The 27,330-nt window shown below is 37.4% G+C and overlaps 2 protein-coding genes across 9 annotated transcripts in view; one reads left to right on the forward strand and one right to left on the reverse strand.

The window, feature by feature from the left end:
- The window catches only part of FANCM (FA complementation group M), a 75,687-nt gene extending 69,020 nt beyond the window's left edge, over positions 1-6,667 (forward strand). For 2 of the 3 annotated variants that reach the window (XM_032244499.1, XM_032244501.1), the window contains 3 exons: positions 2,689-3,064; positions 4,910-5,201; positions 6,156-6,667. In XM_032244499.1, coding sequence (XP_032100390.1) covers positions 2,689-3,064; positions 4,910-5,201; positions 6,156-6,294 — 807 coding nt within the window. In that variant the 3' untranslated portion in view covers positions 6,295-6,667. The remainder of the gene's footprint in view (positions 1-2,688; positions 3,065-4,909; positions 5,202-6,155) is intronic. The other variant, XM_032244500.1, reaches the window with a different exon arrangement.
- MIS18BP1 (MIS18 binding protein 1) overlaps positions 1-27,330 on the reverse strand; it is a 69,517-nt gene that overhangs the window by 8,920 nt on the left and 33,267 nt on the right. For 4 of the 6 annotated variants that reach the window (XM_032244505.1, XM_032244504.1, XM_032244503.1 and 1 more), the window contains exons 12-17: positions 23,276-23,448; positions 22,259-22,419; positions 17,020-17,168; positions 12,419-12,506; positions 10,625-10,679; positions 10,085-10,443 (exon numbers count right to left, since the gene is read on the reverse strand). In XM_032244505.1, coding sequence (XP_032100396.1) covers positions 10,337-10,443; positions 10,625-10,679; positions 12,419-12,506; positions 17,020-17,168; positions 22,259-22,419; positions 23,276-23,448 — 733 coding nt within the window. In that variant the 3' untranslated portion in view covers positions 10,085-10,336. Of the gene's footprint in view, positions 1-10,084; positions 10,444-10,624; positions 10,680-12,418; positions 12,507-17,019; positions 17,169-22,258; positions 22,420-23,275; positions 23,449-27,330 lie in introns of those variants that run through there. The other 2 variants (XR_004258591.1, XM_032244506.1) reach the window with 2 other exon arrangements.

Below are 27,330 nucleotides of genomic sequence, written 5' to 3' on the forward strand. Positions count from 1 at the left end.
TTAGGATGTCGATCATAGGCTAGCATGTTAAAAGGTGTAAAGTTCATTTTAGTTTTTGATGTAGAAAGGTGGAAGGAGTGTTCCTCCCATCTCCTTACTATGACAAAAAGCCAGTCATCTGCAAAATCATGTTTTCTTGAAACCATTACAGAGCTAAGGTTGTAGGACAAACAATTAGACTGATATTTAAGGAAAAACAGGCCCCTCCAATGAAAAACTTGCTGATTCATGGCAATCACTGGACAGTATAGAATCTAGTAAAAATAATTCAGCTGGCCAGGCACAGGGGCTCATATGTATAATCCCAGCACTTTGGGAGGTCAAGGCAGGCAGGTCACTTGAGGTCAGGAGTTTGAGACCAGCCTGGCCAACATGGTGAAACCCTGTCTCTACTAAAAATGCAAAAAAAGTAGACATGGTGGCACATACCTGTAGTCCCAGATATTCAGGAAGCTGAGGCAGGAGAATTCCTTGGAGCAGGGAGGCAGAGGTTACAGTGAGCCGAGATTGTGCTACCGCACTCCAGCCTGAGCAACATAGTGAGACTCCGTCTCAACAACAACAACAAACTAAACAAACCAAAGAATTAGCCCGGCATGCTGGTGCACACCTGTTGTCCCAGCTACTCGGCAGGCCAACGTGGAAGGATCACCTGAGCCTGGTAGGTTGAGGCTGCAGTGAGCTGTGATCGCGCCATCGAGCTCCAGACTGGGCAACAAAGTCAGACTCTGTCTAAAAAAGAAAAGAAAATAATTCAGCTATTACCGAATTGCAAAAGGCAATGGACTAGTTTAGAACTCCTGGGAGTTGTAGACAGAAGGGGAATTTACAACCACTCATGGGCTCTTCTCCACACACTCATCAGACATTCACAAAAAAGACTGAGAATGAGAAAAAGGCATTTCCTAGTATAGTCCTTGGAGAAGAGAGAAGCAATTACTGTGGAAAAGGAACCATGCCCCACCTTGTTCTTTGTTTCCCCAATGGAACAAAAAGCTTTAAACCACTGGGAAGATCAGCAAACTCTATTGCCCTCAGGGCTTAGGTGAAGACTGCAGATCAGGAAGGAAACAAGAAAAATACCCTCTATACCTGAGAGAAGGGCAGGAAAACATCTTAAGCCTAGACAATTAGACATCTCTAATCAATGAGAGGGAGAGTGGGATCACTGAGAAATTCCTGTCCTCCAGACCTAGGGATGCAGGTCCTGCCCTATGGCTGAACCAGGACAACAGAAAACACTAATTCCACACTCCTAGTTCTCCCACCAGGCTAGCAAACACCAAGTAACCATAGCAATCTACTAACACAAGTATGGGAAGAGACTATCTTGCCAAATCCAAAGTCATGAAGATGTTCCTTTATGTTTCCTTGTTAAGAGTTTTATAGTTTTAATTCTTCGTTGTAGACCTTTGATCTATTTTGAGTTAACTTTTGTTAATGATGTAAAGTAAAAGTCCCAACTTTTGTTGGTGGTGGTGCATGGCTATCTTGCTTAAAATCAGTTGACCATATATGTGAGGGTTTATTTCTAGGCTCTCAATTCTTTGGCGTATAAATATTTTTCTGTGCCACTACCACACTGTCTTGATTCCTGTGGCTTTATAGTAAGTTTTGAAATTAGTAAGTCCGAGTTTTCTAACTTTGTTCTTTTTTAAGATTGTTTTAGATATTCGGAGTCCCTTGAAATATATGAAATTTAGTATGGGTTTTCCCATTTGTATAGCTCTTAAGAGCCATTTGCATTTCTTTTTGGAGAGCACATTTTATTACTTGTTTAAGGTTTTTGTGGATCACACAGGTATTGTGTATTCTGGCTACAAGCCCACATGAGGGCTGGAGGGCCAGTGTGTGGATACCAATTCTGAGATTTTCCCTCTATACCAGATATCGAGATTGAGAACTACTTTTTGCTTTTATGGAGATTTATTTTTTAATTGCACCTACAATAAATGTTTAACTGTTTTTGGGGACAGAGGTTTGGACATCTAGCACTAATGTTTCCCACACCCTGTGCCTCTGCAAAAAGAGGAGCTCATGGTTCACAGGATTTGGTAGATTACTTTGGAAAGGAAAGCTGGATATAATTAAGTCTGGCTCAATTAACTTTCAGAATTCTCACTTCCATGTTGTTTTTCTTTCTCTTGTCAGAGAAAGTAAGGAATGAACCGAGGTCAGAAACAACAGGCCAGCTATGCATTTTTAAGTATTTTTAAAAAACATGTTAGTTTTTAAAAAACTAAACAGGTTAAGTTGTTTTTAGCTGGTGATACTTTCTGGTTATCAAATCGTCCTGTTATTTTCAAAAATGTCTTCTCTAGTTTCCTTATTCTTCACGATGAACTCTAATCTGCTGTAAGGTTATTTCACCTTCCATTCATTTGTTTTCTCTAGGCTAAAAATTGTAATTTTCTTTTTTAACACTTATTTCCTTTCCTGTTCATTTTTAGATTTTCTCCTGTTTCTTTACATCCTACTATTCTTAGCTTCTGTTGTTAATTATAGCTTTACAATTTTTTGAGGCATAAGAGTAGTGACTTATCTATTCCTTCATTTCTTGTCACTTTGGTCAAGTTAAAGGAGGAAAACTGGACATTATCAGTAAGGAAAATCAGCGTTGGGTGTGAGATGTTTATGGCATTTATATGTATTTAACCTGATTGTGACCAGTGTTTTCCACTTTTTCAGGATGGTAATACTTTGGAGGATTCTAGCACTTCAGGGGCATTCTGTTCCAATTCAAGACCACATTTAGCTGGGACACATACTTCTCTTAGACTTCTACAGGAAGGAAAAGGAACCTGTATTCTTGTAGGTGGTCATGAAATCACTTCTGGATTAGAAGTAATTTCTTCCCTAAGAGCAATTCATGGGTTACAAGTAGAAGTTTGTCCTCTTAATGGCTGTGATTATATCGTGAGTAACCGCATGGTGGTGGAAAGAAGGTCTCAATCTGAGATGTTAAATAGTGTCAATAAGAACAAGCTCATTGAGCAGTTCCAGCACCTGCAGAGCATGTTTGAAAGAATATGTGTGATTGTGGAAAAGGACAGAGAAAAAACAGGTTTGTATTATTAAATATCTTTGTTTATGAGACTGTAAAGGAAGTTGACTGTTAACTTAGTTTATCCTTCTATTATTAGGATGTGGGAAACTCTTAAAATAGAAACACCTGACTGGTGAATGTCATTTCATATTTTCACAGAGCCATAATGGTTTTCGCTAGTCATTATATTTAAATGCAGCTTATGAGAACTGAAGGGTCCAAAATTGAAGGCAAGTCTGCCAAACATAAGACTTTTTCAGGAACCCATGAAGAATGAGGGCCTTAAATAAGGCAGCAGTGGGGAGGAGAAGTAGTTATTCAGGAGATGTTTAGGATTAGCAGGAGTTGGTGGAAGGAGTTGAGAATTACTAAGTTGACCAAATTCTTGGTTATTGGGCAGTTAAGTAGTGGTGCTGTTTATTGCAACTATGAACATAAGGGAAGCAACAGATATGAGGGGCAAGGGAAGTTCAATTCTGAACATGTTAAGATTGAGTTCTCAACAGGTCACTGAAGAGAGTGCCTAGGATGCATTTGGAAATGCAGGATTGGAGCTTAGGTAGAGAATTTCTGCAGTTATGGCAAGCCCTCAAGAACAGTGAAAAGATCATGAGATATGGAATCAGAAGACACTGGTATCTCTGTGATTTCTGGTTTCTCTATGTGACATTGCATTGACAAATCACTCCCTCTGGGGAATTGATAATACACTTGTCCTACTCATCTTGTGATATTATGAGGACTAAGTAAAATCATGTAGGTGAAAGCTACTTTGGAAGAATTGAAGAATTATACTTTGGTAATAGTATAGTTTATATAAAATATTGGTGTGGGAATTGGGCAGCTTTTTCATCCCCATGCTGTCATTGGTGAACCATGTGGCCTTAGATGAGTCATTTTATCTTTTGGTTACCCAATTTTTTTCTTTTTCCTTTTTTTTTTTTTTTTTTTTTTTTGAGACAGGGTCTCTGTCGCCCAAGCTGGAGGTCATGGCGCCGTCTCGGCTCACTGCAACCTCCACCTCCCGGGTTCAAGCAGTTCTCCTGCCTCTGCCTCCCTAGTAGCTGGGATTACAGGCGCCCAACACCACACCCACCTAATTTTTGTATTTTTAATAGAAATGGGGTTTCACCATGTTGACCAGGCTGGTCTTAAACTCCTGAACTCAGGAGATCCGCCTGCCTTAGCTTCCCAAAGTGCTGGGATTACAGATGTGAACCACCACACCTAGGCTTCTTTTTAATTTGAAAAGGCAGGGATAAAGGAAATAGATTTGGAATACACAGGAAGGTAACATGGCAAAAGTTATAGAAAAGTATTAGGGGCCATAATAGCGAGTACCAATAAAAGTGTTTAAGTAGAATATAGAATAGAAAACAAGAAAGGGTAGGGAAGTAATTGTCAAGATGATATTAAAATGGGTGTACAGGGTATTTGTTGAGTTATTCTTTGGAATAAATAATTTTATATCAGCTAAATACTTAATGCCCCCTTCATCAGAGCTAGCATGAAAAATTAGAGACGAGTACAGTCTTGGCCTTCTGGAGTGAATTATCTAGGAACGTAAGCTCTTCCTTATTCACCCTTTTTTTTTAAATATATATATATATATATGTATATCATTACCACCAAATCAACTTACTCACCCTTCTTTGTTGATTCCAGCTCAAGGCACTCATAGTTGTCCCTATTTTCTTTCTCAGTTATTTGAGAAACATTAGTTGTAGGGTTTTTCATTAGCAGAATGTGGCACTAGTTTGCTCAATGGTGTAGATCTTGGGATTTTAATAATATAAAGTATGTTAATGATTCTACTTAATGTTATTTACTAAAGTTTGCCTTTCCCTAAATGTAAATATTTAGGAGATATATCAAGGATGTTTAGGAGAACAAAGAGCTATGACAGCCTGCTGACTACCTTAATTGGTGCTGGAATCCGAATTCTTTTCAGTTCCTGCCAAGAAGAAACTGCAGATTTGCTAAAGGAACTGACCCTAGTGGAACAAAGAAAGAATGTTGGTATTCATGTTCCAACAGTGATGAATAGTAGTAAAAGTGAGGCACTCCAGTTTTATTTAAGTATTCCCAATATAAGTTATATAACTGCATTAAATATGTGTCACCAGTTTTCATCTGTGAAAAAGATGGCTAACAGGTATGTCTGTTGTAATATTTTTAAATGATTACTTTTAAAAGATTCTTAAAAGCATTTCATAGAATTTTAATGTTAAAAAATTTAAGAATAGTGCTTGTTGGATTATTTTGTTCAGCAAACATTTTTTGCCTGTCAACATATATTAGTTACTGTATGAAGCTGAGGGACATTAATTGAAAAAAAAGAAAATAGGTGTAGGCATTCCTTTGAGAAGCTTAGAGCTCTGTGGAGAGACAATAAATAGCAGTTACATTTGACCTTGCAATCTAACATTTCTGAGCTGTTCAGTTCTATATGTAACTAGAAAAATGTTTGAGCATTTTACTAGTTTTGATCATTATATTTCTTGAAGAGGGAGATTTTAGAATGTAATTCATTTTAATTAAAGGCCTATATCAAATGTTGTCTTAGCTCATGCTGCTATGATAAAATACCATAAACTGGGTAATTTATAAACAATGGAAATTTATTTATCCCAGTTCTGGACACTGGAAGTCTGAGATCAGGGTGCCAGCATGGCTGGGTTCTAGAGAGAGCCTTCTACAGAGTCACAGACTACCAACTTCTCACTGTATGCTATCATGGCAGAAACAGAGCTAGCTGTCTTTTTACTTCTTATCCGAGCACTAGGATATCCTCCTGCATCACCGAATTCTCTTCTCAAAGTTGCCACTTCCACATACCATCATATTGGGATTAAGGCTTCAACATACAAATTTTGGGGAACACAAAAACATTCAGTTCATTGAAGATACTGAAGCTGTTATTGCAGATAATTTTAAGGAAAGGAAACAAGTAACTGTTTTATCCAAACCGTTGTTAAAGACATATCAACTCAATGGATCATGTTTGAGATGATTTTCTTAAAGGCTACTGTGTTTAGTATTACCTAATACTAAATTTTATAAAAGCCAAAAGACCTAGTGTAATGATTTTGTCTCATTTATTTTTCAGCTCACCTCAAGAAATATCCACCTGTGCACAAGTAACTCATCAGAAGGCTGAGGAGATCTACAGATATATTCACTATGTATTTGACATACAAATGTTACCAAATGATCTTAACCAAGGCAGACTGAAATCTGATGCATGATCAAGCTGCTAAAGATGGGGTTATCAAATAACTCACAATATTAAACGTACTTCAGTAATCATTGCTGTTTGTGATTATCAGTTTAAAATCTGTAAATAAGAGTATTTCCTTATCATTTGAATATATTATTTTATATTGTATACATTTTTATTTATGTAGATTATATAATTTTTAAAAATCTGATGTTCAGTGATCATTTTGACTAGATTACGAAACTAATTTTTTTATTAAATAAAACAAGGTTTATTAAAAGTATTACTACTAAGGATAGTTTAAGAAAGTAAAAGCTAAGTTAAGAGATACACTTTGGAATGTTCCTAAGATTGAAGTATGTACTAATGTGATAAATAGTAAAGTTGATATGTCTCTGACTACAGCCAACTTGTTGATTTTCCCTATGTGTAGATAGTATACTTTAAATTTTCTATGTGTAGATGGTATACATTAAATGTACTGATTCTAAATATATGTACTTGGTAAGCTGTGGGTGATAGGTGGGTTGTGAGATAAATGACCCAGTAACTAGGAAAGTAGAAAACTTAAGTGAATGTTTATCTGACCAAAGGTGTATCCCAGTAAGGTACTGTCAAATCTATTACTATGAACTCTGATATGGTTTGTCTACGTCCCCAACTAAAAATCTGATCTTGCATTGTAATGGGAATGATAATCCCCATGTGCTGGGGAGGGACCTCGTGGGAAGTAATTAGATCGCAGGGGTGGTTTCCCGAAGCTGTTCTGGTGATGGTGAGTTCTCAGAGGATCTGATAGTTTTATAAAGAGCTTTTCCTGTTATCTCTGCAGTTCTCTCTCCTACCGCCATGTGAAGAAGGATGTTTGCTTTCCCCTCCACCATGATTATAACAAGTTTCCTGAGGCCTCCCAAGCCACGTGGGACTGTGAGTCAAACATCTTTTCCTTATAAATTGCCCAGTCTTGGGTATTTCTTCATAGCAGTATGAGAATGGACTAATACTCCCAGCTACATTACTCTTTTTGTTACTGAAATATACTCAAAGAAGTGGTATATTGGTTTGGACTTAGTTTCTTTTTAATATAAATTACCAAATGCAGCCCCATTATATTGACCCCCTTACATTTACCGTTTTGATCCATTCTGTTGTTTGTGATGGCATTGAGAAGGCTTCACTTCTATCTGCAATATATATGACATCTTCTAGTCAGTGTAGTACTAAAGCCGCCTTTAATTATGTAAGTCTTATTCTTGGCCTCATTTTTACCCCTATTACATTGTTGAGTAGTTGAACCAGCCTCACCCCAGAGAGCTTTCCTTACCTTAAATCTGGCAAGGACTTCAGAGCGCATGTAATTCAAATCGCTTCTCTTTCCTTCCTTACCAAATGATAAAGTGAGGCCCAGAAACAAGTGACTTATTCAGGTTTGACTGGCAAATCTAGAAGAACCCAGAAACTAGGTATCATTCTCTTTCACTCTATGGTGTTGAAAAAGGAGACAAGTTACTCTAATTGTTTAGCTCCTTTGAGGTAGTATCAACTCTCAATTCATCTGAAAGTAGCTGACTTCCTATGTCTGCTATTGAATTATTCTGTCAAAACCTGAGAGAGGAAGCCCTACAAGTTATTGCCTAGTGTGCAGTTATCAGCTTATTATAACTGGACTTTTTGAGTATTTCTCCTCTAGTAGTGAGCACAATGCTAAGCTTTGACAAGAGGAAGAAAGGAGCCTTTTATTCTGGTTCCACTGTGCTACATCTTCATGCATCAAGCTCCTGCTACACTGTCAGCAGGGCCTGTGGGTAGGGACATCTGGTGGTGCTCTGCCCCAGCTGCATACGATTCATGCAGTCCCTCAACAATCTCACAGAGGCTGGCTGGCTGACCTTGCAGCACCTCCCACACAGGTACTACCACATGCTGACTCATCTGTGTGTCTCCATCAGACAAAAGAACTACATAAATTAACAGAGTGTTACAGATATAACCTTGAGGATTTTATTTATGTATGCTTGCTGTGTGGAGAGCTCTATCCATATTTAGGCTTATTAACAGCCTCCTCCTATATATACTCTCATTGGTAGCCATTATGGTTAACTATTATTAACCATTGATTATCAGTCCAAGTTATTATTTAAGTCTTCAAAGTATTTTTCTCTTCCACTTTTAAGTCTCCTTTGGGGGTTACTTACCTTAAACCTTATTATTAGTTCATCTTACAACCTGATGGAAAGAAATGGGACAAACCAGGTACCTGGCAGGTGACATATCTTAGACTAGGTAAGGTGCTGAAGGAGTTCTGATAGGACACAGGAAACATATGAGCAGTAGGGGGTCAGACTCTTGGTTTGAGTCAAGCTTATGACATTTCAAGTACCTTTTTACTGTTAAGGGACTTAACCACCTTCTTAACCCCTAAAATGCTATCCATTACCTTTAAGCAGTATAGCAGTAGATCAAATATTGGCAACTCAAGTTCTACAACAGTATTTTTTTGGGCCACTACAAAATAACACTTTGTTTTGATCTATCCTGTATTGACCAAGGGTCTTTATGTCAGAAATAATTATGGTGGCCGGGCGCAGTGGCTCACGCCTGTAATCCCAGCACTTTGGGAGGCCGAGGCGGGTGGATCACGAGATCAAGAGATCGAGACCATCCTGGTCAACATGGTGAAACCCCGTCTCTACTAAAAATACAAAAAATTATCTGGGCATGGTGGTGCGTGCCTGTAATCCCAGCTACTCAGGAGGCTGAGGCAGGAGAATTGCCTGAACCCAGGAGGCGGAGGTTGCGGTGAGCCGAGATCGTGCCATTGCACTCCAACCTTACATGAGTGAAACTCCGTCTCAAAAAAAAAAAAAAAAAAAAAATTATGGTAGTTTAAAGAATTATCTTAGTCCAAATTGCACTGTTCTTTTTACATCCTATGTTTCTATACATCTTATATAACTGCTCATTATTACATCTAAATTCTTTTTTTTAAGAGAAGGAGTCTTTTTCTGTTGCCTAGGCTACAGATGCAGGCATGCTTATAGCACACTTCCGTCTTGAACACCTACACTCAAGCAATCCTTCTTCCTCAGCCTCCAAGGTAGTTGGGACTACATACTACTATATGACACCATGCCTGCTCTGACTAAAATACTTAAGAAACAAGAAAATGTTATTACCTGTGTATTTGTTCTTGAGGAAACTTAAACAGGACCAGTAACAAAATGTGATTTGTTTGTATATCTATCATCCAGTAATAACAAAAAACAAGAAACAAATACTATAAAAGCAAACTAACTTTATTTGAACAGTCTAACTAGAGAACAAGTTGTAGGTGAATGTGTAGCCAGAGGGAAAATATCCTATGTCAAGTTTCATAACAAACGAAAATGTATTTCTAGAAGAAATTTCACATATTAATTTAACTCCTAATGGTGAATCTATTAACTGAATGTTTAGTCAAAATATTTAAGCTGTATCTGCATATGTAGATAAAGAAGAGATTTTGTTCTCTAATTTCACCTAGTAAAATAATGGCAAAGTAATAAACTAAATTTACATAGGTTTCATAGACAGACCAATCTCACAAGTTAAAAAAATCAGGAGACAAGCATGTCAGTTTCAACAATGTGTAATTTAAACATCAGGCTTGGACAACAACTGGTAACAAATGCTAACGTAAAGGTTTTCATGAATTCAGTAGCTGCCAATACAACCTCTGTCATCCTTTCACCTTCCTTTACTTAAATGATAGTAAAATTTTCTTGAAATTAAAAAAATGGGAAATGATTTTCTTAAAGTAAACAGACTGAGATTATCATTTAAAAAGAAGTATCTATATATATTTTAATGTGCAAAAACAAATTTACAGATATCTACACAAGCAAAAGCAATTTTCTTTAAATTTTAGTAAGCTGCACCAATGAGGATATTTTACTTTGAATACAAACACATGAGACCTTCAAAAAAGTCCACATTTTCATAAACTACAAAGAAAATACATGTACTTCAATTGAAAATACAAATACTCTGTCTGTTTCATGGTAAAACCCCCAGGAATCATATTTCTCATTTTACTCTGCAGAATCAGAGTTTGAAAAATAATAATCTTTCTCTTCTTCATCTAAAGATTCCATAGCATTAGTGAAAAGTCTTCCAACACCGGAGTTTTCTCCTAAATCTGTAAAGAGAAGTTTAATAAAAAGATTAAGAAATTTCTAAAAGTACTTTGGATAAAACTGAAAACAACTATAAGGAACAAAATGCTAAGTCTGTCCACTTGAGAGCAATTAATTTTAATATCATTTAAATAAAGAACCTACCTTATAATAGAACTGGGCCACAAAAGAAAGATACATTACCTGGGTTAAATGGAGTTTTCCTTCTTGATGTTGGAGCTGAGAAATCAGTTTCAACCTATAAAAGAGTTAGTATTAATAGCTAAATGGTACCTCCTGGTGAAGCCTACCTCAAACCTAGACAATTAGCATGCTTATCCCCAGAGTACTTTGAACATATACCTATAACAATACTTTATCACATTAAAATTATCTGTGAAATGCCTAATTCTCTTGGGTATATCCAGGGCAAGAACTATGACTTACTCAATGTTGTTTCCCACTGCTGGCAAACACAGCTCTAAGAAATTATTATAAACTAATGCTGTTGCGGTTAAAGGATGTAGTCTATGGGCCTCCAAAAGTTACCACAGATGTATTGAGTAATTAAGTGACCAATATATTCATTTACTAAACTTAAAATATAAACACAATTTATTATTATAATTATAGTAATTATAATTACCATATACAATATGGAAGAGTAAATACTGTACTATTTTTACCTACAGTCCGTTATTATAATAGTACAATGTTTTATACTAGCAAAATTTAAATTCTCTGTACTTGAAATTCTTGGCTAAAATGGTAATAATGTATATGGCAAGTTTGAAGTGCTTGCTCACACACATTACAATGCTTATCAAACTATTGGCCATAGCTGGCAATCTTTAAAAATAAAAAAGAACAGAATAAAAAATATGATAGCCCTTATACTAAGAGTAAGTACTGTTTTTTTTTTTGTTTGTTTTTTTGAGTCGGAGTCTCTCTCTGTCGCCAGGCTGGAGTGCAGTGGCACGATCTTGGCTCAAGACCTCTGCCTCCTGGGTTCAAGCAATTCTCCTGCCTCAGCCTCCCAAGTGGCTGAGACCATAGGCACGCGCCACCACTCCCAGGTGAATTTTTTTTATTTTTAGTAGAGATGGCGTTTCACCATGTAGGTCAACAGGGTCTTGATCTCTTGACCTTGTGATCTGCCCGCCTTCGCCTCCCAAAGTGCTCAGATTACAGGCATGAGCCACCGCACCTGGTCAGTACTGTGTTAAGAAATTTTTGGATACAAATTCATGCTCACAGACTGTGATTTAAATGTATTTTTGTTTCTGAGATGAGGCAAAACACATATATCACTTAGCCCTAAAAATCATTCAGTAACATAAACCAATATAATCATGATCCCCATTGTCATACCACACATGAATAAATTATTAGAAAGCTCAAGTAACTTGTTCAGTGTCATAAAGCAAGGGGCTCAAGGGGGTTCCCATAAGTTACCATTCTCTAAGATTAGCTACTTCCTTTGAGGAACTTTAAGATGAAATAGGTTTTCCCAAATACTAGTACTTATATCTGGTAATCTGTTATTGCAATTAAAATCAGAAAACTAAAAATTTAAAAAGTAATTCAAGGGGATAAAGGATTGTCCTAAACTCTTCTCTAAAGGACATAGATCATTCTATTAAGGCATCTTTCAGTTAAAAATTTTTCTGTAGGTGGATTTTAAATGTTAGAATCTGAAGAAAAAAAAGTAGCTAAATCTGAAAAATATTTGAAACCATTTTAAAGCTGATAGGATTTGATGAAATTTCTTACTTTATATTTTTCCCATTCTTTTCAAAGTTTTTACCCATTTTCCCCTTGCTGCAATATTTCAGTCTATGTGATGCCATCTGTAATCCTACAGTACTTACGTGCTTACCTCATTCATGGCTTCATTATTATAACTTGCTCGGTTATAAGCACCTCAGGGACAGGGACTGTTACATAACTTGTAAAAGTTGTTTCAGAGATACGTGTTGGGTAAAGAGAAATACTTACTAATTTTTTCTTGATGTTGCCCCAGACAATACCACCATTACCTTTATGATATTTTTGCATACGGAAAACATATTTATCACAATCATTCCTGTTTGGATACAAAATAATTTTAAGTCAACATTAGCTGTCATACTTTTATCCACAGGTTGAACAGCAATTGCCTAAATTAATTTCAATGTATTTCTTTTTTTAAAACAGGGTCTCATTCTGTCCCCCAGGGTGGAATGCACTGACAATGATAATGGCTTACTGCAGCCTCAACCTCCTGGGCTCAGGTGATCCTCCCAACACAGCCTCCTAAGTAGCTTGGACTATAGGCACAACGCCACCATGCCTGGCTACCTTTTGTATTTTTTTTGTTTTTAGAGACAGGGTTTTACCACATTGCCCAGGCTGGTCTCAAACTCCTGAGCTCATCAAGCAATCTGCGCTTCTGGGTCTCCCAAGAGGCATGAGCCACCTCACCCGACCTCAAACGTATCTCCATCTTTAAAAATTACATTCTGTATTTTAAAGACAATAAAATGTCCCTATGGCAATGGATAAAACACTTAGAGGAAACAGTGAATAAGACTATTTTAGGAAATTATGCTTTGCTTACTTTTCATTGAACCATCTACGATCTTTCCAGTATCTTGCTGCTTCTCTTTTCCAAAATTCTGAGACTTCTTGTCCTCGACTCCCTTTTGCTATACCATTATCTCTCCTGTTCACTTCCTTCCCTTTCCTAACTGAATCTCAGTTTATTCACTTTAAAGATATGCCTGATTATTGAAAACCCTCAATTTTTCTAACTGTGTTGGGTTTCCAATCCAGCTCATCAAGCCTTTTATTTCTGCACATACCAACCATCAAGTTTTTTTTTTTTTTTTTTTTTTTTCATTTCTTTTACCTTATCTCTTCCCTTATGTGTGAACAGGCTTGACTCATGACTTAAGAGATTAAAAGCCAAGTAGAGTGGTTGGTTAAATTCCCCAACCCCACAATTTCTAATCCCAGTTATGACAGTACATAACAGCTGAACACCCATTTCCATCCTCTCCCTTGGCTCTAAGATCTTACATACCTGAGTATCCTCTGTCCTTTATGACTATTTGGTAACAACCTTAAAGGCATGACATGTAGAAATTTGTATATGTGACTGTATTAAGATATTTATGTGAACCAAACACTGCAGTTTAGCAATGAATAAGCATGGTCAATTGTTAGCAAGTTGTTTAACAAATGAACAGGCCGATCCCAGCACTTTGGGAGGTGGAGGCCGGTGGGTCACCTGAGGTCAGAAGTTCAAGACCAACCTGGGCAACATGGTGAAACCCCATCTCTACTAAAAATACAAAAATTAGCCAGGCATGGTTGCATGCGCCTATAATCCCAGCTACTTGGGAGGCTGAGGCACGAGAATTGCTTGAACCCGGTAGATAAAGGTTGCAGTGAGCTGAGACTGTGCCCCTGCACTCCAGCCTGGACTACTCCATCTCAAAAACGAACAACAACAACAAAAAACTAACTGATAAAGTCTGTTTTCAAAGAGACCTCTTTGAAGACAAAAAGTTTTTCACTTCTGAAGTGATACAACTGTTTCATTACTTAAAACTGTTATGAAAAGTAAGTCAATTACTACCGCTAGTGAAGAAGCCTAAGAAAATCATTTTTTAAGAAAAAAGCTTTGGATAATATAGATTCATGACATAAGTGAGTCTGATTTCTATTAAAAAAGTGATATAAGGCCGGGCGCGGTGGCTCAAGCCTGTAATCCCAGCACTTTGGGAGGCCGAGGCGGGTGGATCACGAGGTCAAGAGATCGAGACCATCCTGGTCAACATGGTGAAACCCCGTCTCTACTAAAGCTACAAAAAATTAGCTGGGCATGGTGGTGCGTGCCTGTAATCCCAGCTACTCAGGAGGCTGAGGCAGGAGAATTGCTTGAACCCAGGAGGCGGAGGTTGCGGTGAGCCGAGATCGCGCCATTGCACTCCAGCCTGGGTAACAAGAGCGAAACTCCGTCTCAAAAAAAAAAAAAAAAAAAAAAAAGTGATATAAACTGACAGAAAACCCCCCCAAAACAAAAACCAAAAACTCCCAACCCACACTGGTGTCATTCTACAACCTAGAAATAATAGCTGGTAATATATAAGTTAAAAAATTTCCTTCCTTATGAATTTGTTATATAAAATTGGGATCATACTGAAGGTAGTTTTCCTAGCTTTTAGAAACTACTATCCACTGGACATTTTTCTGTCATTAAAAATTCTTCTCCAGCCTGGACAACAAGAGCAAAACTCTGACTCAAAAAAAAAAAAAAAAAAATTCTTGGAGACAGTTTTTTAGTTGTTTCATATTCCATTATATGGACAAATCTTCTTTTATTATTTCTTTATTTTTGGATGTTTAAGTCATTCTCAAACTTTCAGTATTACGTTTGTGATGAACATCTTTGTTCATACAAATACATGCTTGTCTAAATCTCATATTTCCTTAGTGTTTAATAAAATTCAACAGCCAAAGGAATGAATATTTTAGAACTTTTGATGATTTGGCCAAAGTGCTTATCAAAAAGTTTGTCCAAAATTGTACTCTCAATATGCTTTCACCTGCACTAAATACTCAAAAAAAAATAAAAAAATTTGTGGATGTCCAGGAAAATTATATTTTTATCCAACAAATGCAAATTAAAATTTGCTTGCTTCCTGAGATTACTGAATAGTTTTTTTCTCAGTCATTATCATCTTGCTTCTGCCTCTCATTTAGTAGAAACTGCTCTAAGATCAGCAATGGCCTCTTACTTGCCAAATGGAATAGCCTATTTTCAGGCCTCATTCTTACAACTTTCCCTCTTTTTTTCTTTGACATTTTACTGTTGGTCACTCCTACTTTTTTCTTGATTTTATTTTTATATTTCAAATTGTTCCTATAATCACAGGGTTCAAAATTCAAAAGCCCCCCCTCTCCTTCCTCTAGCTATTTTAGTTCTTCTCCTTAGAGATCACCAACGTTTTGGTTTCTCATGTGTCCTTTGAGATGAAAGCAATTACACACACACACAAATACATACGTATACATATATGCATACACATAGCTTCTATTTACACAAACAGTAGTGTGTTATTCACTGCATCTACCTTTGTTTCATTTAATATATCTTAGGCATTTTATTATAATAGCAATAAAAAATATCTTCATTAATTTCTTTTTTTATGAGACAGGATCTCGCTCTGTTGCCCAGGCTGGGGCGTAATTGCCGCAATCATAGTTCACTGAATCCTAGACCTCTGGGTCTCAAGCAGTCCTTCTACATCACCCTCCCTAGTAGCTGGGATCGCAGGCTTGCATCACTGCATTCTGCTAACTTTTTTCTTTTTGTAGAAATGGGGGTCTTCCTATGTTACCCATGCTAGTCTTGAGCTCCTGGGCTCAAATTTTCCTCCCACCTTAGCCTCCCAAAGTGCTGGGATTACAGGCTTCAGCCACTGTGTCTGCCTCTTCATTAATTTCTATGACTACATAAAGGAATAGAATTCATATTTAATTAGTCCCTATTTGAGGGATTTTTTGAGGTTTTGCTATTATAAACAATGCTATAATGAACAGGCTATACATTCATAATTCTACAAGTAAAATTCCTCAGTCAAAGGGCATGTGTTTATAATTTGGATAGATACTTACAGATTGTTGCTGCAAAGATCACACTAATTTACCTTTTCACTAGCGATGCATGAAAATTAACAATGCATTTCTTGGCCGGGCGCGGTGGCTCAAGCCTGTAATCCCAGCACTTTGGGAGGCCGAGGCGGGTGGATCACGAGGTCAAGAGATCGAGACCATCCTGGTCAACATGGTGAAACCCCGTCTCTACTAAAAATACAAAAAATTAGCTGGGCATGGTGGCGCGTGCCTGTAATCCCAGCTACTCAGGAGGCTGAGGCAGGAGAATTGCCTGAACCCGGGAGGCGGAGGTTGCGGTGAGCCGAGATCGCGCCATTGCACTCCAGCCTGGGTAACAAGAGCGAAACTCCGTCTCAGAAAAAAAAAAAAAAAAAAAAAAAAACAATGCATTTCTTGTTAACTTGTAGGAATGCTGTATATATTTGGGAAATCAGCCTTTTGCCTGTGACAAGTTGCATATATTCTTTTCTCAGGTTGTCTTTTGTTTGTAGTGGTTGGTACCAGGTTAGGACATTTGTTAGAACATTTTTATACAGTTGACTTTATTCATCCTTTCATTAATGGCTAATAGGTTTTATATCATAGTTAGAAGGACTATCATTAATCTGGTATTATAAAATAATTATCCAAAGTTTCTTTTGGTGGTATGTGTGTATGTGTCTGTGTGTATTTATTTTAGTTTTTACAGGTAAAACCTTGATCCATTTCAAATTTATCCAGCTGTAAATGTGGGTTATATTACAATGCTATTTACTGAAAAGCACCCTGATTTGATGAAACTGTCCATCCTTAACTTCTAGGAATTATACATTCTTGATTTTTTTTTTTTTAAATGATTCTTCCCATTACTGGCATCTATGGTCCTCATGAAATGTTTAAATGTTTCTCACTACTCTGATGCAGAGAATTAACATATCATATGCATGAATATTTACCTATTTATGGAAGCGAGCATTCCAGGACTGACGTGCTGACATTGAGGAGTTTTTGCCAATGGAAAGACAACTGATGATGGAGTTGCTGGATTTTTGTCCATATTTGGTAGAATATCATCATCATCTTCACTGTCCTGGAAACTTGGCAACTAGAAAACAAGTGTTTATTATCAGCAGGCACCCATAAAAATATATTTTCTCATTATCACAAAGTAGTTTTTGGTGGGCTGTTAAGTTGGTTTTCCTTCTTATAACATTTAAAAACAGTAGTAGAGAATTAAAAACACTGGTAGTAGGTGGAGGAGTAGAGGCTAGAGGAACTCCTTTTAGCTGCTAATCCACCATGCTGACTTCTGATTAACCCCAGTTCTGGAAATGCCTCTAAGATTTCTACTTCCATGTACTTATCAGAAATCTTGTCCTTAGGTCAAAACAACCTTCATGTTACCGTATGTAAACATATACTTAACATAAATCCTGCCCTTAGGCAAATTCCCTATGGTATATAAACCCTGGGTCTGGGGGAATAACAGTGTACACATCCACCATCTTGAGGCCACCCAAGAGATGGCTTCTGCTCAAAAGTCTCTATTAAATGTTTCTGAGAAACTGGATTTGTCACCCTCTTTATTCAGCCTGTAACCTTGTAGCATGGCTTCAAACCATGCTCTTAAACTTTTTTCTTCCTTTCTCCCCAATTTTAAGACAGAACTTTGAGATAAATTGTGTATGTGTTTCCATTCATCTTGATACAGCTTCAAAATGTGCTGTGAACCTTCATTCCCTTTCTTTGCCCGTTCTATGCTCCCATGTCCTATGCACATGTATTTACCTAGATGCTTTTTAAGCATACACCATGCTCATTTATCTGGTTATATATTTCTTTAGAAGCTTCAGGGGCCGGATCTTGGCACAAACCGGACACCCAGAATTCTCTCCCCTAGTCAAGGCCAAAACTCATTCCCATCTAGAAATTCACTGCAAGATTTACTACAATTAATTTGTAACCTGGTTGGGCCCAGGATGGTGCTGGCCCCTTCACCAAATGGAATACTTCAACATAAGCTATTGGAGAAGATTGAGCCATCTGACACCTGCATTCCAAACCCTCTTTCTTTATAAACCCCTATGTTCAACTCTACAAATTGAAGACTGGAACTTTTGGAATTCCACCCACACTTCCCTTTGCTGGCACAGATAATAAAACTCTATCATATCTTGCTCTTGTTATATTGGCTTCTTTTGACAAGTGGTGAGTAGTTGGACCCCTATGCTGGTTATAATTTTTCGTGGCCCATACAGGGAGCCCTGTGTATTCATTCACAGGAGGCTGCAGACCCACCTATCTGATCTTCTGTTGGATGGGGCCATGGCCTATGAGTGCCAGCTGCTCATGGCTAGGTGACGCTTTGGCAAGAACATTAGGGAGCTTCCAGCAACTGCCACAGTGCCTTTGTCTCAGGCAACTTTCCCTCCCTTTCTCTTTCTGCCACAGCATCTGCTGCTTCCAAAGCTTTGCTGACACAAAGAGTGTGATATTTTGAAAAAGACAACACTGGAACTGGATGAGCTGTTGATGTGCACCCAACCTCCCTCTGCCTCTTCTAGGGTGTTGCTGGGGCTCTGCTCTGTTTAGACTTAGCTGTTAGTGTCACCATTTGGCCATTTTTATGCATTTGTATTTGTGGCACCCTCAGGGCTTTGCTGGCATTGGACTCAGTCCTATGGGGAGGACCATTTGAAATCAAGGCAAGGAGTTTGGAACTCTACCCAGCCCCCCTTAACTGGGGATTTGTTTGGAGGTGGTATACCATTTGTTTCTACAGCAGGTAAGCTAGTCATACATAAGCAGGAAATAAGCGGGTTTCCCCACCCCTCACCAGGAATGTTAGGTGACCATCCCATGGTCAAGCTGTTGTTAACTGTGTCTCTAAAATAATAATAAATTGCAGCCAGAACCAGGGAAAGGCAATCTCCCAATAAATAAAACACCTAAAACTGGTGATCAGCAGCTTCCTGATTAAGATCTCAGGAGCTTGGCCAGTGGGCTCAAGCATGTGCATTAAGAGGCAAAAGGGAGGAGTTGAACTGGTACATAACTTTCTAGGGACATTCTACTGGTAAGGGAAGAAAACATCAAGTGAGCCTGCGTACAAATCCGATAAGCACACTCTCAAGTGCTAGCAGGCCACTGGGGACACGGACAGCCCACCTCAAGGTTAGATTTGGGAGAAGAAACACAAGACCTCCAGAAGCATGCCAACATGTAAACCTCCAACTCACAAGGTTAAACCACACACTTGTCCTTTAAGTCACCTGCTTGGCCCTCTTCTGAGAGTACTTTCCTTCCTTTTGTTTCTGCTCTAGAATTTTTTAATAAACTTCCATTCCTGCACTAAAACTTGCCTTGGTTTCTCCTTCTGCCTTATGTTTTCTTGGTCAAATTCTCTTTTTAAAAAATTTTTATAATTATTATTATTATTTTTGAGACGGAGTTTCGCTCGTTACCCAGGCTGGAGTGCAATGGCACGATCTCGGCTCACCGCAACCTCCGCCTCCTGGGTTCAGGCAATTCTCCTGCCTCAGCCTCCTGAGTAGCTGGGATTACAGGCACGCACCACCATGCCCAGCTAATTTTTTGTATTTTTTAGTAGAGACGGGGTTTCACCATTTTGACCAGGATGGCCTCGATCTCTTGACCTCGTGATCCACCCGCCTCGGCCTCCCAAAGTGCTGGGATTACAGGCGTGAGCCACCGCGCCCGGCCGCAACTCTTGATTAAAGAAGAGTCAAGAACACCTTTTTTTCTTTTAAGCTATTTAGAGCTTACAGGAATTGAGTATACTTTTATAAGCAAAATTTACCTTCCACTCTGAGTTCTCCAAAATCTGGAAACTAACTGTTACATATGTTTATTTTGTAGCAATATAATGATTTTCAATAAGAATATGTTTTCCTTTGTACTAGGACACATTGGAGACATGGGTTATTTTATATGCTGGCTTTGACTGAAATGACCTATTTTCAAATATGACCATACTGCTTTGAGAAATTGAGTTTAGCTTTATAGAGCTGTTAAAAAGCCCCTTGGAAAGACTGGTCTGGTATTTTGACTACACAGGTTCCTTTACAAGATTCCTAATCCACGCTAAGTTAAGTATGTCACTATCTGACAGGCCTAGGAATCTCAAGTTATTTTTATATCTTGAGAAAAGAGGAACTCACCCATTCCAACTGTGGTATTTAAGCCCTGAGTCTGTGGGTAACAGTGCAGGGATCCATCATTCTGAAGCCACCTGAGATACAGCTTGTATTTGCAGCTCTCCATTAAATGTTTTTCTCTGAGAAACTGAATTTATCAGCCTCTTTCTTCAGCCTCTCAGATCCCTTAGCCTTTGGGGATAGATCTGCATATACCTACTCACCTTGGAACAAGGACAGAGCTTTAGCCTTTAAAGCCTTAGCCTTTAATTTATATTGTGTAAAACAAAGATAATAACACCTACTTCTAAAGGTTATGTAGACCAGAGGTCAGCAAATGTTTTCTGTAAAGCAGCAGACAATAAATATTTTAGGTTTTGTAGTCCAATCTCTGTCCTAACTACTCAACTCTGCACTGTAGCATGGAAGCAGCCATAGACAATATGCAAACAAATGGGCATGGTTGTGTTCCAATAAAATTTTGTTTACAAAAAAAGGTGGTAGGCTGGATTTGGTCCACAGGGCCATACTTTGCTGCCCTTTCATATCAACAGAAAACAAAACTATAATTCACTTACTATTATACTTAGCACTTAGTAGGGACTCAAGCTGTGTTAAAACTATGTCATAGAAAATGAGATAATTTGTTGCTGTCTATTTCTACTTTAGTTCTGTTCTTTATGATGCTACTATTGGATTTAGGCTAAAATCTACATATATAGAACCTGAAATGATGGTGGGATATCATAAAGGGTACAACCCCTAGTGGACCATAGTGTTGTGAAGAAAACATTGTCAGGACCTCTGATGGCTCTCTTAAAAGACTTCCCTCTGTAACCTGTATAAGCAAAAGGGGGGCCCAGCTAATGATGTTACTAAACTCTGTAAAGCATAGTGTAGCCTTTTTAAATTGAAGATTTAATGACAACAAGAAATTGGTAGATGAAAAAATTACCTTTATCTAGCTCACTAACACAACTATTTGAATTTTTATACTCCATAGTCCAGTTGTCTATTATTCACACATTTTTGTATTACTTAAATCTTAATATTCTTAACATTTATATTTAAATTCTAGAGTCTTAAATGTACATTTAATATCTGTACTGTATTTTACTGTGTTTATGAAAAACATCTTTATTGGATATACAGATTGTTTTCCAGTTTTGTGCTGTAAAGATAAAACTGCATTAAGTATCTCTGCAAAGATTTTGGGCTTTTGGATTTCTTAGAGTAACTCTCGAGAATAAATCTTTATGGCTTTTTGTAATATACTGCCATAATGCTTTCTTACTAAAAGGTATGATTCAATTTGTATACCCACTGATGTATGACTGTATCAGTATCACCCCTGCTTCTGTTAGCAGTGGATATTTTAACTTCTTTTTAAAGATTCTATAATTTAGACAGTATACATATAATTCATTTTACTCTCTTGGATTACTAGATAAAATGACTTCCCCAACTGTTTATTCAGCCTTTTGAATTTCTTCTTATTCACACTTTTCCTGTGATCCTGGTACTTTTTGTTATTCCAGTAACATTTGAATGAGTTCTTAGTATTACAGATAATAGCTTGGTTGCATTTGCTGTGAATATTTTACTCCAATCACTGAAATTTTTAGTTATGCTACTCTTCATATACAAAAATTCTTTCATACATTCAAATCTTTCAATATTGTGCTACTATCACTTAATCCCTTCTTTCAGTTACTACACAGTAGATAATAATCTTTCATCACCTTTAAAAAAAGTTTGCTTGGTAGTATATTAAACTTTAAATATACATGTTTGGCCTATTTCTAGGTTTACTTTACTGTTTGATTCTATAAACATTACCTTTGAACCAACGGAAGTGCAGACTCTGGAAACGAGTAAGAATAGCATGTATCAGCAGATCGTTTGCTATAAGACTACGATCACGTCTAGGGAAGCTACTGATCCTTGGCCTATTAGTGATGAACACTAACCATACAAAAAAAATGAAAGATGCAAAAATCAATACAGATAAAGAAAACAATGATTTCATGCCTCTTACCAGTATTCTTTGATGTTGTAATGGTGTTGTACTGAAAAAATCATCATGGTCATCTTTTGGCAACTGTTCCAGAAAATCCCTCATCTGTTGCTTCCTTTTAAGAGTTCCCACTTTGGCAGTTATCTTAATAGCTTGTTTCTGATCAGCATTGCCTCTCTTGCCTTGAGTAGCAAAACATTTTGATAAGGATTTGGTTATTTATAGTAACTGATCTATAAAGTTAACAGCCTTTGCAAGGTCTAAATTGTGCATTCATGTTAAAAAAGAAAAACACTCAGCTTTGGCTGGTCTCAGTGGCTCATGCCTGTAACCCCAGCACTTTGGAAGGCCAAGGCAGGAGGAATGCTTGAGCCGAGGAGTTCGAGACCTGCCTGGGCAATATAGGGAGACCCTGTCTCTATAAAAAATATAAAGAAAGGAGAGAAAAAAAAAAAAAAACCTGTTATTTTACAAGTCTCCTATAAAACAAATGATTATTTCTACACTGGGATCTGAGATTTGTACAATATGATTAGCCTACATGATACTATGCCTAATTTGATTTTGCTAAAATATATAAACCTTACTGAATTACAACAGGCATACTGGGTGCTCACTAATGCTTATTATAGAAATTCTCTAGCATCATACGCCTTTTACTTGTAATCATGGACAGGAGTATATAATCCTGGGACTATGACATTTTTTCTGAGCTTTCTCATAAATTACTTGGGGAATCTGACCCAAGTGGCCTTTTTAATTACATCCTTAGAACAATAATTCAGATATTGAAATCTCTGGATCTAACTCTAGAATTCCTAAAACTCAAAGCACAAGGCTACTATACTACTACTGATGAAAGTAGCAACCTAGGTAAGAATTAAAAATTAAACAGATGATTTCTGAAGTTCTTTCTAGCTTTAATATTTTAAGAAAATATATCTATTAACAATATTCATGGATAAATATAAAATACATCTGATTTCAGTGATCAGATATCAACACTGAGCCCTAGGAAAAAACTATTACAAAGATTACCATTTTGGTCTTTGGAATTGGCTGGCTTTTTCTTAGTGACATGTTTCTGGGATCGTTTTCCTCTGGGATTTTCCATGTATTTCCTCTGGCATTCTTCAGCAGATCGAGAACCGACAGCTGCAGCTACATTTGACCAGAAACCAGGTTTGTGCTTTGGAAGAGATGCAAATGCACTATGGAAGATCAAAACCAATTAAAGCATAAGAAATTCAAACCAGTGATGATAACCTCTTAAAAGGATACCACTGAATTAATGAGATTTACTGGGATGAAGGAATTAGTTTTATCAAAACCATTCTGGATAAAATTAGGAAAGATATTTGCTCCCCCCAATAACTTACTCTAGTGCTTAAAATATGAAGATGTAATTCTGCATATCTAGTAGATGTCTAAGTATTTTGATGTGCTCTATTAAACCTGCAAAATGACCCCTCAGTCTTTCAACATTTTTTTTTCTAAGTACAACTAATTGAAGATACAGTTTTTTGGGAGATTCCGGCATGACTAAATTTTCTACCCTGTTACCTTAAAGCTTACTGGTGATAAGTATATTGGACAATAAGCTTTTAGTTCTCTTACACAGTCTAGGTTATAAGGTATTAAAAAGTTTTATGCTTGCTTTCATTCTGCTATACTTTGTAGAACTCAGTATTTTAGATACATGCTCTCTTAAGGAAAATGCAAACAGAAATAGAGAAAACTGTAAGGAAGTCCCTAATTTAACGTCTGAGTTACATTCTACAAGTTCCTCTGTAAATGATTTAGAACCTGATATACACATTACCACTCCTACTCTCCCCAGAAAAAGATTTTACGTATAGTGGTTAGATTGACTATTTAGCCAGAAAACATCTATGTAACTCATTAATTAGCCTAAAGGTGATATTAACAATGTTATTTCAACAGTACCAAGTCTTTATTTTTATGTTTCTTTGACAAAATATTTTTATTTTTACTTGGATTCCAATTAGTAGATATTGGTTTCATGTAGCAGTATGCAAGAAAATTTTTAATCAGCTCTCTGGGGTTAAATAGCCCTTCCTTTTTTACAGAGTCTGACGATTTCCACAGGGTAAATACTCCCACTGTGGTTGATTTCAAGCTACCAACATGTCACTGACTATGGAATTGATAAAAAATGTGTAATAGCACACAATTATATATATAGTATTTCCACCATACAAGAAAGGTGAAGAGCCTCAAGAGCATACATAATAAAATGTAAAATAATTAGGAAGTAATGAGTTTTGAGCATTATGTTTTAAATAATTTAATTACAAGTTTATATAATTTTTAATGACTTTAACACTCACTTTTTAAAATTCCCCAAAATGTAACAATCAGCTCTTATGAACAGCTACCAGTTGACCACAGCATATATTCCATGCAGAAAAGAATACTTATGAGCATTAAATACTTGTTAATGAATCTTACATACTTAATCATTCCACAGGTGTTCTAAAGTGAAAAACTAGAAAGACTTGGGAACTTAAGCTTCCCTATTTGTGTGTGTAGCTAATTTCTAAGTCTAGGACTGTCTATTATAGCTCAATGTCGCCTCCAGTTTCCAGGCTCAGGCAATCCTCCTGACTCTGCCTCCTTACTGGCTGGCACTACAGGCACATACCCCACACCCATTCTTTCAGTATTTCTAAATATGGTCTCTTCCTTTCTACTTTTGTGTATGCTATTGTAAGGTCCATTTGTCTTGAATCTTTGGCTTAAATGATTATTTATTGATATAGGTTAAATACGTGTCCCTACCCAAGTCTCATATCTAAATGTAATCCCCAGTATTGGAAGTGGGGCCTAGGGGAAGGTGACTGGATCATGGAGGCAGATTCCTCATGAATTATTTAACACCATCCCTCCTGGTACAGTACTCGTGATAATGAGTTCTCGTGTAATCTGGTCATTTAAAAGTGTGTAGCACCTCGCCCCTCGCTCTCTTGCTTCTGCTTTCACCATGTGATGTGCCTGTCCTCCCTTCACCTTCTGCCATGACTGTGTTTGCTGAGGCCTCCGCAGGAGCCAAGCAGATACCAGCATCATGCTTTCTGAACAGCCAGTAGAATCATGAGCCAATAAACCTCTTTTCTTTTTTTTTTTTTTTTTGAGACAGTCTCGCTCTATTGCCTAAGCTGGAGTGCAGAGGTATGATCTTGGCTCACTGCAACCTCCACCTCCTGGGTTCAAGTGATTCTCCTGCCTCAGCCTCCCAAGTAGCTGGGATTTCAGGCATGCAACACGATGACTGGCTAATTTTTTGTATTTTTACTAGACAGGGTTTCACCATGCTGCCCAGGCTGGTCTTGAACTCCTGACCTCGTGATCTGCCCGCCTCAGCCTCCCAAAGTGCTGGGATTACAGGCGTTAGCCACCATGCCTGGCCAACCTCTTTTAAGTTACCCAGTCTCAGGTATTTCTTTATAGCAATGCAAGAATGGACTAATACATGGCTGGCACTACAGGTGCACACCTCCACCCCCATCCTTTCGGTATTTCTAAATATGCTCCTTTAATTCCTACTTGTACATTGTTTTATCTAAGGTGGCTTAAATAATTCTTATTTATCCTTCAGATCTTAGTTCAAGTACCAGGCTTAAATTAGATGAGACTGCCCTGATATATATATATTATTTTTATAAATTTCCTACAATGATTATGTGCTAAATATCTGTCTACCTTATTTAGTTACAATCATTATGAGGGGTACAAGGCAGTGGGCTGTAACTGAGAATCACTTGAGGAGCCTACAACAAAAATGCAAACAAGCAAATGAGTAAGTAACATAAGCAGATAGACTCTACTCCTGAAGATTTCAATTTAGCAAGTCTGAGATGTCAGTAATTTGCATTTACTGACATCGGCCTCCAAAGTGCTGTGCTGGGATTACAGGCATGAGCCATCGCACCCGGCCTATGCCCTTGTTCTCTTTACACCATCTCCTTATATTTTCTCATCATTTCAATCTACTGGATTCAAATACCATCTTTATGCTTAATAAAGTTATATTGTAGCCTAGAACTCACTGAAACCTGCCTCTTAACAGACAATCCAAATAGAACATGTCTAAAAAGAAGCTCAATTCCCAATCTCAACTTATCCTTTCCTCAAATATTTCCCACACCACCATCTACCAAGTTATTTAGGTCAGGTGCCACACAATTGGTAGAGTTTGTATTTGATACTGTACAAATATTGCTAGATTTAATCTGATTTTCTCCATCTTTACAGCTCCCATATCAGTGCAGACCACAATGGACTACTCCAATAACCCCACAATTAATGCCTTGTCTACCTCCCCAAAGAAATCTTCTTAAACTGTATCATGCCATCCTTAAATGTCTTTTTATTACACCTAAAATCAAAAGAAAAACTCTTAAGCATGACCCAGAAGGTTGTGCCCAATATAGTCATAGCCTCTTTCTGCTCACACCTCAAGCCATTCCCCTACAACTGATTATGCTCAGTAACAGTAGTCTTATGTTAGTTCCTCCCGTATCAACATTTTTCTAGCATTAGGACCTTTGTTTAGGTTGTTCTCTGTTCCTGGAATGCGGTTTCTCTAGTTGTTCATATGAGTGACACCATATAATCCTTTGATCTCCATTTAAGTAACATCAACCAAAAGAAAGCTTTCCTGATAACACTACCTACAGTTCCCCATATCAGCTTCATGTTTGCCTCTTTCACAGAATGTATCACAATTTATTAGTTATTTTTATTTACTGGATTACTTTTGTATTATATATCTTCCCTATTAAATTGCTCCTTGAGGAAAAGAACCTTGTCTATTTTATTTCTGTATCTCCAAACGTTCCAAACTAATTAGTATATAGGAAGTACCCAATAAGTCAATGTTGAATGAATGAATGAAACAGCAGGTTCTTTTTTTTTTTCTTAAGGCACAGAGCTAATGGAGTTGGAGAAAGAGCAGGTTCTTAACTGAACTTTACTTGAATTTCTGTTCTAAGTATAAAACCTTGGAAAAAAACATCAATTTGAAACTCTGTTTTATTCCCTATAAATGAAAGGAAAAAGGCTACATTAAG

This window comes from Sapajus apella, unplaced genomic scaffold (genome assembly GCF_009761245.1).
Source record: "Sapajus apella isolate SASKATOON/1434 unplaced genomic scaffold, GSC_monkey_1.0 scaffold55, whole genome shotgun sequence".
Taxonomy (NCBI): domain Eukaryota; kingdom Metazoa; phylum Chordata; class Mammalia; order Primates; family Cebidae; genus Sapajus; species Sapajus apella.